Genomic DNA, 15,371 nt, shown 5'->3' on the forward strand with positions numbered 1-15,371 from the left:
CATAAACATTCAAATGATTTCAAATGATTTTAAAGTTGAAGACAGTTCTGAAGTATTTAATTATGTTACAGTGTACTAGTGCATCGGTTATTATTTTCATTTTCTTTATTTAGATCTGCATTTCTTCAAGGGAGTTGTTTCCTAAGCAATACTGCGGAACGCTAAAGAAAGTTGATTTTTGCGGAAATCTGGCAGCAAAATTGCCAACACTGAAACGGGATCCTAAACTGACGGTAAAGGTAACGGCCTCAGATAAAAGTGTAACCCTCAAAGCAATCATCGACCGAGGACCCCAGGTAAGAGTCGACATTTACATATTTGACTATGCTTTGGACGCGAGCCTGAGATTCTATTTAGAGTGAAAAACAACTATTCAAATAGGTATATTGTAAACAGAGTTTTGGTGGAAAATTGAATTGGCCATTCTGCCCATAGGAAGAGCTATAAGCCAGACCTTGAAGAAGTTGTAGACAGAAATTAAGCGTTGTTGCAAAGGAATTAACAAGTAGAAAGACAAACGGTTAAATAAAACAGACATACTAAAAAATGAAATTCTTTAGAGTAAGTACAGTGTGCGCTCTTCAAATCTTTGACTCTCATTACGCCTCTTCACGTATATCATTTGAAGTATGCGGTTTATCCGAGTAATAGGTTTACACCTTGTTTAAATCATGGTGTGCTTTGCAAATGTCGTTCGTGTTCTCACAGAACGCTTAGTTCTAATCACGTAACTAAATCGTTGCAGATTTCGGAAGACAGGATTTCACAGCAGAGCGACTGGTCGATACCAAGCAGTGGACGAGGCTCAATGACAGCAAGTCAAGTAAATTTAATGAATTTTTGTTTGAATTGTTTTAGAAGTATTGTCTTGTTACATGCAGGGATTTTCTGACAGTGATACCGCATCTCTATCCCAGACATCAAGTAAATCGAGTCTGCAATCGTTTCAAGCTCAAGGCTTGCTAAGTACGGCATATATATGCATTGTGTGTCCGTGCGTGTGTGCGTGCGTGCGTGCGTGTGTGCGTGTGTGCGTGCGTGCGTGTGTGTGTGTGTGTGTGTGTGTGTGTGTGTGTGTGTGTGTGTGTGTGTGTGCTAGGACAAATAGTCATGATCAAATTTCCTGGTAAATTGTACAGGTGCACGTGAGAGCGACGTGGCTATGATAGCTATACCGAGCGGCGGACGGAGCGCAACATCGTCAAGTCGAGTAAGCCTAGTGCATTGAAGACCAAACTCTTTCCAGTGAATCGTTTTCAAATGTGTCACAGACATCTGCTGACAGCGGTTACAGTCACGGGAGGACTGCATCTCTGCCTGACCTATCAAGAAGAGAAAAGCTCGAATCTCAAGCACTTGCGTTTTTAGGTAGATTCAGCATGCGTACCATGCACCTGTGCATGAACTTCAGAGAGCACTGTAGCTATACCATCCCGTCACGCCTCTAACGACTCGCGCGCACAATGCGAGCAGCACACGCAGGGCCTTCCGTTTAGCCGACGCGCGCTACCATTGCTTCAGTAATCATATGCCTTTTTTCTACAGTACCTTACATCCAACTTGGCATGGTTTAGTCTTGCTCTATATTTGTATAATATGTAGACAACAGCTTACGTGACTGCTGAGATAGTTACTATTCTGTAGGCAGAGAGTCAAACTAGTTTGTTTTATTTAGCTTTTGTTTATCTACGTATGCCATATGTGAATTACGTTCAGTTGTACTATAGTTTGTTTTTCAGTCTAGTGAATAATTGCTTAAGGCAGTGGTTTGTTGTGTTTCCAGGACAAAATGAAGAAATGAACGAGTTCAACAGCAGTCAACTGTTCATAGAGTTGTCCAAAAATTTGGGTCATGAGTGGAAGTTATTTGCACGATCTTTGGGTTTGACAACAGCTGCTATTGAAAACATTGAGGCAGACAATTCAAGTCAAAGAGAACGAAGTTACCAGGTTTCTATCCAGTGGACAAGGCGAGGAACGGCCAGTAGGACAGCATTGTATAAGGCAATCATGGCTGTTGATCCTAGTGGAGCACTCATGGAACGGTTGATTGCTGGTCAGTAGTCTACTAAGGTTGTACGTTGAGTAGACTTAGATGCCCTTTTTAAAATCATTTGTTTGTGCTTTTGTTTGAATCAGTTCGACTGCAGTTGCTAGCAACGTTCTATTTCTTATGAATTGGGATGATGAGATTTTATTGGATTTTATTTGTGCATGGATATTCTAGGGCTTACCATTGCAGGTTGTGTAGATAGGACAATATATTGTTTATATTGCTTTTTGTCCAGTGTGCGTAGTTTGTATACATTTTATTGGTTTCCAGTACAGTACTTTGATAACAATGTAGATTGCAGTGACTTGCATATAGTATAGGAAGTTTACTATAGAATAACTGGTGATAGGTGTTTCTCATGATACCATGCAATCTTTCAAATGTAAATGTCCTATGGTTATTATCTATGTACTGATTGTGTGTACATATTAGCCTCAGTTCCAGACGCTTTCCCGTACATACTACTGTACTTTTGACTCCATATACCTGTCACGTGTAGTAGTTAGTACCTACGGGAAAGCGTCTGGAACCGAGGCTAGTGTACATAGTCAATTGACGTGAGCTTTCATTACCAGAAAATGTATACAGTACTCGCTTGATTATTACCCTAGGGCTTAAGTAAGCCCCCAGTCCCAACTTTGGCCAATGATCTAAGATTTTCACACCTTGTTTATTTTATTTAGTGCGAATTTGCGCTTTTCCATAGTGACTGTTTGCTATAGATTAGCTCCTGTAGAAATGCTGATATTCCTCAACTTGCACATGCCTGTTGACCACATGTTGAAGGTTTTCATGACCGTATAAACAGATTAGGTTTCTATATTTTAGGTAGTGGCGGTGGTTTAAATCTCTACTAAAGCAACATGCTGTTTTCAGTTAATTAATCGATCACTTCCGCCAATTAACAACTTTAAGTATCAATTTTTTTGAATACTTGATTTTTGATTCTGGCCAGCCGTGGGAAGTGGAGTAATAATGTGCATGTAATCATGCGTATGGTACCAACTGCAACTTAAAAACCCTCACACACACACACACACACACACACACACACACACACACACACACACACACCACACACACACACACACACCACACACACACACACACACACACACACACACACACACACACACACACACACACACACACACACACACTCACACACAGCAGAACGTGAGTGGATTGTTTGCTTTGACAACAGAACGTGATGGTACTAACATTAATTATTAACACAGAGTGGAATATGGCATGCACTTTCACTTCTATGAAACGCACTCACCATGCACGCCGACGACTATAGCATGAGTCTTGCTAAAACGTGATTAGAACGTGATCAGACTAATCAGCACGTATCTATTGTTCTTCGTTCGAGTTGAAGTATGACATTCTTGCTTTTTCTCACCTTGGCTGTCATTTCCACAGCGCCGGCAAGACCACTCGCAGGTATTACAATGTCTGAGCTGTCTCTAACCTTCAATAATTTGCATGTGTGATCATCTTGTTCAAATCTATTGTCGAGCTAGGTAGGTAGCACGTTCTTTGCTTGAAGAGTCTTAGTAACAATTGCGTTCCTTCAGGGGTAGGTGGACGAATACTGTACTGTAGTAGTTTCGTTCAGTGTTTGCTATTGAATTTAGTACACGCCGGGACAGATAGAACAGTGAACATATCACTGATACGCGAACGCGAAGGATCTCGTTCTGCGCTCGTTTGTGTAACCTAGAGACTGGCGAGGCTTCTTCGACATACGCTATATTGTGTACGATGACGAACTCGATAATGATCAGCGGGGCGTCGGTAGGACCGGCATCGGCCTGCCACACATGGCCGTACGACTTTTTATATCTAGCTAGCCCTCGACCTATCTAGACTAGCGTATCTAGATAAATCTAGTGGTCGAATAAGGGTATGGATCCCTAGATATGGTTATCGAGAGTCTGTAACACTAAGCCATTGTGCATGTGTTTCACGTGTTGAAAGGCTGGCTGTGGCTGTGTGCGTGGCGTGCATGCGTATGTTACGTCATTAGCGATAAAAATAGCGCCGATGCCTTTTCCTGTGGCAAAGAAGTCGATTGCGATCCAGAGTCTGAGACGTACGAAGATGATTTTAAGATATTTGATTGCAGAGGTTTCTATTTTAAAGCTAGGAGTGTTAGTAAAAAGCGACTAATTAGGGGAGCGTTCGATTGGGCTCTTTCAGACGAGGCTCCGTGTGCGCGCCCCTCTTCCAACTTCTACAGTCCTGCCGCTATAGTCGAAAGAGCCAACTCTACCGACTCTGCTGCTCGTTGGAAAGCACGCCCCTCTTCCAACCTCTAACAGCTCTAGGTTTCAAATAACTGCAGTTGATTAAATTCAGCTGTCTGAAACGCTGAAGAATGCAGAACATTTGCCTAGAGTGCTTGATGGCAATTCTGAGTCATTTCTCCTACAACCACGCCCCACTATGACGTGTAAAAGATGTCGCTTGAACGAACTAGCCGTTCAACAAAGAAGACGTCAACCGAAACCGATGAGAGGGCAGGATTGAAGTGCTAAAACGTTCTTACCCTTTGCAAAGAAAGTCGATCGCTGTGTAGCGCGCGTTGACAAGGACTTGACGTAATCTAATTCAACTTTACCTAGGAGAAGCAGGGGTGAAGTTCTAGCTGCTCTGATAGTAAACAAAGTTCCTGCATTCGGCACAGCTGGTTGTACCAACGATGATGTGCTGCACTTCGTGACGGTGCAAGGTCAGGCAAAGGTAGTTACCAAATTGAGATAGAAACACTTGCACACGTCCTAGTCATAGCCAAGTAACAATTTAAGGGCCTTGAAAGAAAAGCGCGGGCTGTTCCTGCGCGAGTTGGGAGAATGTGCTCACCACAAAGCTCGAACAGGATGACGTGATCTTCTGCTACATCCGGTGCATCAAGCCTGTGAAGTTGTGCTGCAAGACACTCAGGAGTTCAAATTCTTACGCTGGGAAGACTAGACAGTACCGAAGGGCTAGTAGATACCAATAGAGTGAGCTTGTCAGCAGAGAAAATTCCGCAGTTTCCGCTAGTAACCGTTGCTGAGTCAAATAAAGGTCAAACGAATTGGGGGCCGTACAATATTGCCTTACAACTCCTCTTCTCTCTCTCTCTCTCTCTCTCTCTCTCTCTCTCTCTCTCTCTCTCTCTCTCTCTCTCTCTCTCTCTCTCTCTCTCTCTCTCTCTCTCTCTCATGACATTATTACCTGCAGACTGCTGCTGCAAAGAAAAACGACTGTTTGACGAAAGGGGCGTTACCTCGACTCAATGAGCGTGCGCTATCTCTCCTGGAGAGTACAGTACTGTACTGTAGCAAAACGGAGACAGTGATAGTGTTGTTGTGTTAGCTAGTTACCTATAAACCTATCTCAGGTGCGAAGTTGCAGAATGGCCTTTGCGTTTTCATGGGGGAGGTCGTGTCCGGTGAATGATGGTGGTGTCCGATGAACGGGGTCGCAGAGAAGGATCACGTTTACCGTCCTAGCATAACCGTTTCAAGCCCTTGGAAGTCCCACGTCTAGAATCACAGTCTTTACTAATCCTTCGTACTGTGGGCTTTAACAAAGCTCAGTCTTACTTCGTTTTCTTCTTGCATGGCTGTCCCATGATGGTGTCCGATAACAGGGGCGTCGCTCTTGCTAACCTTATCGAAAATGTCCCGGCTGTCCTCCACGCGTGGGGTGGGTCAGTTTAGCTCACGTGAGTGTAACCGGTCTATAGTACGTACGGCTCTGCTATCGGCCAGAGCCCTCTAGCGGCTCTGCTAGCGGCTAGACCGCCGAACCACTTTGCTTCCAACGCCTTGTAAATCTAAACACAACGTTTTCAAAGCGTGGATTGACGCTACGAGGGGCCTAGATAAACTATGCTAGGTGGCCATGGGTCGGCTGTAGATGACAATCGTGGGTCACACTAGAAAATCTTTTCTCACGTAGCGCACGTGGACTCGTGTTCATTTCCATGTACACGTGTTTCACCTTGTCTCTAGTCACAAAGCAAATACTAAAATTTTTAGAGGACCATGCAAGGGCTACAGACTCACGTGAGCCTAGAAGTGTCCGGTTCCCGTATAACACTTTCAGCCTCCCATGTCCCGTCACACGGAAGGCTGAAAGTGTTATACGGGAACCGGACACCGCCAGGCTCACGTCAGTCTGGGAACGAAGCTAGCAAGGACAGGTATTCTATAGTCTTTGACATTTGCATTAGGTCGTCTACTAGCTAGTCTATATCAGGGCTATATGATGTTGTTTTTATAGGTACTCGATCACGATTCACCGCGCACGCGCAGGCACACCCACGCAACTTGAAAGTGTGCCATAATTTCAAGTTGCAGGCGCGTAGCCAGCGGGGTTTGCAGGTTGCGCACAACCCCCCGATCTAAGTGACGTCACGAGTGAAATTTGACTCTTGGTGTAACGCAGTGTCGCTACGGGAAAGCCGCCTAGGCGTCTAGAATTGATACCTTGGCCTGTCCTAGATGACTAATTTGGCGCTTCAGAAACCGCTTACGGTGAGCTGTTTACTGATGTCATATACGGGTACCAGGAAAGCGTAGCGCGAGAGAATCTTGAACAGTAGGGTAGGTGTACCTAGTTGTGGACTCTCCCCGGTAATTTGAGTTACAGACGCTGTTTCTCTGGTAACCTGCAACGGAGAGAGAGGGTGTACGCACCAATGTCTAAGCTTTGGAACAATACCTGTACGACTAAAATCGCACAACGTCTGCTAGCGCACTAGCAAAATATACGGGCTAATGTCTGTGAACAGCCCAAACGGGGGTGTATCCTAATTGTGGACATTTTTTCTCCGCCACAGAAAGCGACTGGGTCTGAGTAACAGCTGGACTAGATACCTGAATGGTTACCTTACAAGCTGGTATTTTGGGCCGCAATCAAAACCATGTTCTGTTGTGTATCACCACGATTCACCTGCGAAACTGTTAGCACCTACAAGGTTCCTCCCATCACATCCACAAATTCGAGGTATATGAATCGATCTTTTGTTGGATCATGAAAGTGCCCTGACGTTAGTTAAGCAATTATCGAGTACCTTGGTAAAGTTTTGAGCCTATAGGTACGTTGACTGTAACGTGCTAAAGAAGCGCATTATGTGCATGGAGCGAACGTGTAATTCCAGTCCAGTAAACTCGCGAATATCTTCACTCGTACTAGATCTAGACATCAGTAATCCACTGACAATCTGGCTGTTTTCACTGCTACTACATCTGGCCACACCAGGATTAACCTCGGTATTCCAGATTGCTTTCTGCACGTGATGGGAGGGGAGAGTGGGAGGAGAGAATAAAGCAGTCTGGGGACAGCTATATTTTAAGTGACTTCGGAAATAGGCGGTGTTCATTAATCGACAATTACCCGCGTTCATTAGGAACAGTAACAAGCACCAGATGGCTCGTGGGATATTGCCAGAAGCTGTTCTCTACCACCCGACTACAAACGAACGGGAGAACGTATAAAATGAGTGACTTTACCGAATCGGGTACCGAGAAGGCAAAGATATCTCGACAGTAGAGCTGTTCTCAGACTGCTTTCTTCTCTCCTCCCACCCTCCCCTCCCATCACGTGCAGAAAGCAGTCTGGAATACCTAGGCTACACTAGGATATGAAATGAGAACGAACAAAGTAGGTGGAATGTCAATATCAACGACATTCATAACCCAGTCAGAATTTGACTGTCTTCACTGCTACCAGATCTGATACAACATGAAAACCTACAGACTCACTTAGGATAGGTGGAAGGTCAACACTACCTTGTCTAATATCAATAATCAGCTCCACCAGCAACGCAAAAAGATGGTAGAACCACAGTTTACAGTTCAGACGTTCATCTAAACATGATTGATCGTCTCCTGCATTGCATCGTAGACAGAACACTTGGTTTCTGCAAAATTTGAAAGGCACAACGACACTTCACACAGAGGTGATACACCACAGAACATGGTTTTGCTCGCGGCCCAAAATACCAGCTTGTGAGGCAACCATTCAGGTATCTAGTCGAGCTGTTACTCAGGCTCAGTCGCTTTCTGTGACGGAGAAAAAATGTCCACAATTAGGATACACCCGGCGTCCAGGCTGTTTACAGACATTATCCCGTAGATTGTGCTAGTGAGCTAGCTGACGTTGTGTGATTGTAGTCGCACAGGTACCATTACGAAGCCTAGACATTGATGCGTATATCGGACATGTTTCCCTGTCTCTTCGTGCAGGTTACCAGAGAAAACAGCGATCGTAACTCAAATTACCGGGGAGTGTCCACAATTAGGTACACCTACCCTACCCGGAAGCAGCTTGCAAGAGATTTGTTTCTTTGGTTTACCTTCAGCCTGACTATCATGGCTTTGATTACACAAGCCATTGCCTTAGCTGAGAATTCTCTTTGTCTTGCCATTGCTCGCCTGCTGCAGCTGGTTGCCTGCTGGCCTGTCACAGCCTGTGGATGCGAACGGTCCATCAGCGCCCTAAGACGACTGAAGACCTACTTACGATCGACAATGACTGAGACACGATTGCCTGGCCTTGCTTTGCTGCATGTGTATGGCTACAACCGCGGTGACATTGATAAGGCTAAGGTCGTCCACAAGTTCTTCCACCAGTGCCCTACACGGTTGATAGTTCCTGCTTTATGAAAGACCAATGCCGCATGATAATGTGTTTGGTTGCACTCTTGATTCTCGGTAGATGAAATACACCATATCACGTTTGGTCGCTTCAGAGTTGGCAAGCCCCCCCCCCCTAGAGTCCGAACGAGCTACGCGCCTGATTTGTGTCATAACGAAGCACAACAAGAGAACGTCTTACGGTGCACCACTTTCTACGACATACAGTCTTTATTCCTAGTATAAAGAGAAAGGTGAATCGCGTTCTTGTTCGCCACGGCAGTTTTGCTCCCCGTACTTGACATTTCGGGAAAGCTAACGACAAGTGCTTCTACGCATTTACTATTTATCATCTTGAGATAGCTTGCTGTTGTACGACAAAGCGCTTTCTCGATCGTTCTCTAGTTGCACGTGACTCGAAAATGGAGGGAAACAGAGCATCACGTGATGGCATCTGAACTCGGAGCGTGAAGTAAGCCATGGAGAGGTGCCAGACGCCGCCGGCGCCGCGCTGGCAACGCAGATCGTGCATCTATGTTTACATGGTAGCTACAAGAGCTGGCTAGAATTGAGGAATAGCCTAAACCCGTAGCGATCGACAGACGATGCGCCGGTAGCGGTGCTTCTTCTACAGAAATTCAATAACTGCAAGTTAGATGTATGCGTTGGTACATTGCTATACTAAGCTACTCTACAACTTGATACATGGTAGATGTGTCCGGATGCCATCGCACTAGTGCGCGCTCCGTGCTCCACCCATTTTTGGGTCACGTGCAACATCGAGAAATCGCTCAACCGCATGTTATCTTAAACTGGTAAATGGATAAGTGTGTGCATAAAGGCATAATTTCAAGTTTGCGTAGGTGTGTCTGCGCGTGCGCTGTGAATTGTGAGCGGGCACCTTTAACAACGTTAGACAGAGTTGACCCCACCCCTGAGTCGTGCGCGCTAGCGGTACCGCTAACGCGCGTTGTAGCTAAGGGCGGGGTTATCCGCGCGAAGTACTTTAGCTAATTAGACTTGGCACTGCAGGCGTGTTGAGGTCATTGTAGCAACTGCAAGCGTCAGCGGTTCAGAAAAATATTGTAGTCCCTTACCCTCCCACCCATATCTCCTTTGGTATTCCAACGTGAAAGGCCGAGGTTCGGAGTCCCGGTCTGATGACCGTCTCCTGCAGCACGGTACGGTTCACGCATGCACGTATTTGGGCTCCGATCCTCGCGCCGGGGCCAGACTTTCCCTCCGGCAAGTCTGGCGAAGTTCGCCCGGAGAAGGTAGCTGACGACGAAGTTACCTGGTGATGTAAGACTATGAAGATCCGACGAAGGTAAAGTGTCAACTCCTGTCTAGCTAGATATACTGTTAGCTGATTGGCTAGTAAATTGCTTTCAGGTTTCTGTATTGCTTACCTAAGTTCTAGAAACTAACCACCTGCATAGTGTCCGGCTTTTTGAGAATTTTTAAGATTCGACTTGGGTTTTCCTGACGGACTACCCCATTAGAAAGTTGGACAGTGCACATGCGCATAGATTTACGAGTTTAAGTTAAATAGATATCTAAAATGTTGTCATTAATTTTTATTTTAATTATAGTACAGTGTGACTGCTACTTATGGAATGTAGTTTATTACTATTAGAAATTGTAGAAATTGTTGTCACAGAGCACAGTCTATCGGTAAATATGACGGTCTTTTCTAACGGTGAGATCGTGAACAATGGAGTGGTGATGGAAGGCTCTAGCGTGGACATCATCTGTTCGGCGGCATATTCTATGGAAGAAGCGGTATATCTGTTCAAGATTTTGCATTACGATAACGGTTACAACAAGGAACGTATAATAAATGTTTCTCATGTCAATAATAATACTCGGTTACCACGCTTCACATACACTATATTCAATATTACAATGGATCAGTTTGGCATATACGCGTGCCGTGTATTTGCACTAGACAATCAGCAATATCAGGTTCGGATGTCTGTCCAACTGGTTGCACAGAGTGCGTTGACCCTAATTTTTTCTAATTGTCAGGTTGTTTATGGAGTTCATTACGTCGTGGTTATGATTGCTCCAACGCTTACTTCGTACAATACAACGGCAGTTGAAGGAGATCGTGTTGTTCTTCTTTGCCCTGGCAAAAATTTTGACTCGATTATATGGAAATCTAACAAACGTGATGTATACAACGATTCATTAATACTCTTCAATGGGAACGGTACTAACAAGATGATCATTAAAAGGATTTCTCGTGATTATGCTGACATTTACAAGTGCAGAGCGGTTGCTAGAGAAGTAGTGACGGACGTTGTCGCTCATATACAACTGGTTGTCTTTTGTAAGTGATATTTGGATGTATCTACATAGACAAAGTACACGCGTAGACGAGACCATGAGTTCACAGACAAATTAGTGCGTCGACTGCATGATGGTGCTAGAGGTGACAGACTGAATGAAAGACAAGAAATTTGAAGACAAATCCATGTTACGCAAGAGTATGAATCTTCCAGCTCGCATCAATTGGATAATGGCTGGATCAAACATGACAAATAACCAAAAATTTGAACAAACAGTCAAACTTTCAGACATTAATTGAATTCAGCTAACTAACAAGCAAACAATCTTTTTGAATGATTTTGCACTAAATAGGTCATATCTGTGTTGTTTTGTTTAGATCCATCAAGTATCTTGGAGCATCCTTCTAACAAGACCGTTACTGTTGGTGAATCGGTCGAGTTTCGATGTGTTGTGAACGGTCATCCTACTCCTTCGATTACATGGAAACGAAACGGATTTCTGTTAGATTTGCGTCAGAGTGAGCTTGACAAGTATGTATCTAAATACTACGAATCAAACGTGGGGTCGATAATCACGCTGGAAGTGAAAAACGTAGAACGTGAAGAAGAAAGTGACTATTACACTTGCAAAGTAGAAAATGATTATGGAATATTAGAATCAAGGAAAGCTTATTTGCTAATTACAGGTGAGTGTCGATTTGTATGGTATTTGAATGATGTATGTGGTGTAGTGTGGTGCTTGCTGGTTTGTGTGTGACAGTTACACGGTTTACCATCACACACACACACACACACACACACACACACACACACACACACACACACACACACACACACACACACACACACACACACACACACACACACACACACACACACACACACAATATATATATATATATATATATATATATATATATATATATATATACATATTGCTGTAATGTTGCTTATCATTGTTTTCATTTCTAAATGTAATCCAATTAAGGGAATACATCTGATTTAGCATTACAAACATCTGCCATTACCCCTGTTGCTGCAAGAAAGTCTACTTCATCTACCAACAGTTTTGGTTCAGGGTCGGCGGTAGAACTGACATCAGGAGACGAGGATTCTAATGTAATTCAAACTAATTTGCATTTTGAATCAACAGATCCGTCGTCTGAAACCTCAATCCCAGAATGCAGTGAGCCGTATGATCAACCTACCAATGTTACAACGAAAAACGACATCGAATACGCCGTGAACAACAAATTTCCTAGGAACAGCAATAGCAGTCTGTATACAGTTGCAATACCTGTAGGAATACTAGCAGCAATTACAGCAGCATTTGTTACCATTGCTATTTATCAAAAACTAGCACGCAAACGGAGTGTAGTGTCGAAGCCAAGAAGTAATATACCACGGCGCCATCAAGAAGAAATGCGTGAATCAAATTACTCGGTAACTCATTCACTGAGTTAATTAACAATTTTGTTTAGTACAGCGTTGTCAATTTAACAAGTAATTCTTGTTGTATTGAAGGTGGAAAGTACTGTTCATCCATTTGAAGGAAATATTTTTCCGTTTACTATTGGTCCAGAAGGAGGCGAATATCGAGCAGGAGGCATTGCAATCTCTGTTCCTGCAGGCGCTTGTCAAACATATGAACAAATAACAGTTCAATCGGTATTTAAAAACGAACCGATTACACCGTTAGACTCGGAGACCTTTCGCTTTAGTGGAGATCTTGTGCTTGAACCTCATGGGCTGCAGTTTCACGTGCCGATAGAAATTCAATTTCCTTTTACCGCAGTTCAGCGAGGATGGACAATGTTCTTAATGAGAGAAGAGCCTGGAAAGGGATGGACGACTGTACTTTCTTTTGATGGCGACACTGGTCAAGTTATCGAACGGGACAGTCATTGTGATTACGACCCTAATACAAATACGTTAAAATTGAGCCACTTTTGTAAATATAGCTGGTGTGGATGCCGGAAAGAGAATGCTACCAGTTCAATGAAAGTCTTAGATTGTCTGTTTTTTTCCAAGATGACTACGTCAGGAAACAGCTGCGACTTTGTTCTTCATTTTTGCGATGATTGTCGTGACATATACAAAGTAAACATAACTGTTATTCTACATATTGCTACTATTTCTATACCGTATAAAACAAAATATTGGTGGATAGATCTATTTTGGCGAATGGGCGATTTTATGAGTTGCTGCTGATATGAAATTCGCCAACAGTTTTACCGTACGATATATAGACAAGCCCAGATTATATTCAAGCCTTCTAGTGGTAGTGGCCTACCTGTAAAGAGGTAAATAGTAAAGATGGCAATGCGGAAAAAAGCTCAACAAAGTAATCGACAAATAGAACAGTTATTGGGACACATGCATGCATGGATAAAAGCAGGCTTAGGCTCTACTTTTCAAGATCTCAGAATTTGAATAAGAATTAAGGTGCTTGAAACAACGACTATATATAGAGAATAATAAATGACAATCTCTAATTTTAGTGCAGCATATTTGAAATCGCTAAAATAGAATTCGACAATACGTCTCTAATTTCCACTAATACTTTATCTTATACGGTATCATAAACTCGATCTTTTTGTAGGAAGTTAAAAAAATGGAAACTATTGAAAGACATCCTAGGTTTAATTTCGCAAATCGGCGAAGAATTTTAATTTCTCGAGAGGGCGATCTAAACGTTAAAGTGATATCAAGTCACTTCAAAGTGGACGACATACCGGAGTTTTTCAACCAAGCTGCAGTATTATAAAGTAATGCGCTCTAGTTATGTATACTAACTGCATTTGTTTTGTTTTATATTTAGATCCAGATTCCATTAAGCTTCTTGTGGCCTGAACAACACTGTGGAACGCTTTGTAAAGTTTCTTTTCGTGCAAATTTACCAAAAAATTTGGCAGAAATGGAAGATGACCCCATACTGGCTGTCGACGTTACAGCCGCAGATCAAGTAAAAAGGCTGGACGCAATCATCAACCGTCCACAACAGGTGAGGGTGTTCACAACATAGCATTTCAGCTTCTATAGGGTTAAATATAAAACTTGACATTGTGAAATAGTTGCCTACTGACAATAAGAACTCTTATTTTAGCGTTCAAACACTAGTACGTTATCACGTATTTCTCTTGCTGAAAGCTCGAACTCGCGTAAGTGAATCGCTGTTACAAGTACAGCTCTAGCTGATTCAATTGCTTATTGCATGTATTGTACAGTACAAAGCGACCTGTCGAGTGGACGGGGCTCAATATCACCACGTCAAGTAAATTCTATGCTCTGGTGCGTAAAATTCTTTTTAAAATTTAAATCTGTTACATGCAGGCATCTTCAGACAGTGTTCATGATTTGTTTTCATCTCCGGCAAGAAAGCCAGACGAGCTGCTTCGACCCCGATCACTTGATTGTTTAGGTAAGACATGCATATTAATTAAATAACTTTACCTGCATGCAAGCCATCTGCTCGCTTAAACCGTGCGTGCGTGCGTGCGTGCGCGCGCGCGTGCGTGTGTGAGTGTGGCTTAAGAAATTATACAACTCACTGTCTAAAACTGCAGAAGAATCAAATAGTTTAGGCGACTAACAACTCATCATTGATTACAGCTTTTGTTTTACTAATATAGGTCCCAATGAAATCATGAATGAAACCAACAGTGCAAACATATTTCAAAAGTTGTCTGACAACTTGGGTCATAACTGGAAGTGTCTTGCTCGATGTTTGCATTTGCAAGAAGCCGAAATTGAGAACATCGAAGCAGATTATAGAGGGCAGCAGAAAGAACAAGGTTACTACGTACTCAAAACATGGGCCAAGAAACAGGGAGCTACAAGAGCAGTTCTCTTCGATGCACTCATGGCTGTTATTCCTAGCGGGTCGATTTTCGATTGCCTGTGACTTACAAATTGCGTGGGATTTTAGAACAAGCAAAGCATGAATAGTTACTCGTCTTTCGCAACTCACACTTTATATGTTAGTGTGCATGCATGTATAGATGCTCTAGAGCAATATGGCGTGTTTGCTGCTCATACTGACAGTCACAAATTATGTATATCACGAAATTAAGCGATAGCATGTGTGGTGTTAGATAACAAACTATAGACTTATTCTTGGTGGGGTTTTCGTGAGTTAATATTAACAAAAGAAATTAATATCAGTGACATAACGCTGTTGGTTAACATAGCAATACGCATTTCAAGCCAGTTGCTATCGCATAGCATCAATAATCTAACAATTTTCTTAATTAATTTAAACTAGAGTTCTGAGAAAGGATCCTTCAGTACTCGCGCTAACAGTAAAGGTGACGCCCATTTCTTGGGTTCGGGCAACCTGGAAACATGCCTGGGTACGCCAAACTAAGTTTTACTAAAAATATTTGACAGTAC

General features: G+C 43.1%; 2 protein-coding genes across 3 annotated transcripts; both read left to right on the plus strand.

The window, feature by feature from the left end:
* The first annotated feature begins 6 nt into the window (after nt 1-6).
* Nucleotides 7-2,410, plus strand: LOC134195009 (uncharacterized). The gene is made up of 7 exons (XM_062664004.1): nt 7-52; nt 114-296; nt 746-823; nt 882-966; nt 1,140-1,210; nt 1,272-1,368; nt 1,784-2,410. Exons 1-7 carry the CDS (start codon nt 14-16, stop codon nt 2,062-2,064), a joined length of 834 nt encoding a protein of 277 aa, XP_062519988.1. The 5' UTR covers nt 7-13; the 3' UTR covers nt 2,065-2,410.
* Nucleotides 2,411-3,180: 770 nt separating this feature from the next.
* Nucleotides 3,181-15,137, plus strand: LOC134195087 (uncharacterized). 2 transcript variants are annotated; one of them, XM_062664097.1, is made up of 12 exons: nt 3,181-3,499; nt 10,349-10,653; nt 10,717-11,020; nt 11,357-11,665; nt 11,986-12,422; nt 12,504-13,079; nt 13,582-13,737; nt 13,801-13,983; nt 14,086-14,140; nt 14,207-14,253; nt 14,313-14,400; nt 14,612-15,137. In XM_062664097.1, the coding sequence occupies exons 1-12, from the start codon at nt 3,436-3,438 to the stop codon at nt 14,881-14,883; spliced, it is 2,796 nt and encodes a 931-aa protein (XP_062520081.1). In that variant the 5' UTR covers nt 3,181-3,435; the 3' UTR covers nt 14,884-15,137. The 2 variants fall into 2 exon arrangements, with proteins under 2 accessions (XP_062520081.1, XP_062520082.1); XM_062664098.1 differs by lacking the exon at nt 3,181-3,499 and adding an exon at nt 9,731-10,015.
* The last annotated feature ends 234 nt before the right edge of the window (nt 15,138-15,371 follow it).

The sequence above is a fragment of the Corticium candelabrum genome, chromosome 19 (genome assembly GCF_963422355.1).
Source record: "Corticium candelabrum chromosome 19, ooCorCand1.1, whole genome shotgun sequence".
Taxonomy (NCBI): domain Eukaryota; kingdom Metazoa; phylum Porifera; class Homoscleromorpha; order Homosclerophorida; family Plakinidae; genus Corticium; species Corticium candelabrum.

Excerpts from the sequence above, each read along its gene's own strand:
- LOC134195009 (XM_062664004.1), top strand. The coding sequence starts at position 14 with ATGATTTCAAATGATTTTAAAGTTGAAGACAGTTCTGAA. Across the intron at positions 297-745 it reads TCATCGACCGAGGACCCCAG|ATTTCGGAAGACAGGATTTC; the intron begins GTAAGAGTCGAC and ends AAATCGTTGCAG. Across the intron at positions 1,369-1,783 it reads TCAAGCACTTGCGTTTTTAG|GACAAAATGAAGAAATGAAC; the intron begins GTAGATTCAGCA and ends TTGTGTTTCCAG.
- LOC134195087 (XM_062664097.1), top strand. The coding sequence starts at position 3,436 with ATGACATTCTTGCTTTTTCTCACCTTGGCTGTCATTTCCACAGCGCCG. Across the intron at positions 12,423-12,503 it reads TGCGTGAATCAAATTACTCG|GTGGAAAGTACTGTTCATCC; the intron begins GTAACTCATTCA and ends GTTGTATTGAAG. Across the intron at positions 13,738-13,800 it reads AGTTTTTCAACCAAGCTGCA|ATCCAGATTCCATTAAGCTT; the intron begins GTATTATAAAGT and ends TTTTATATTTAG.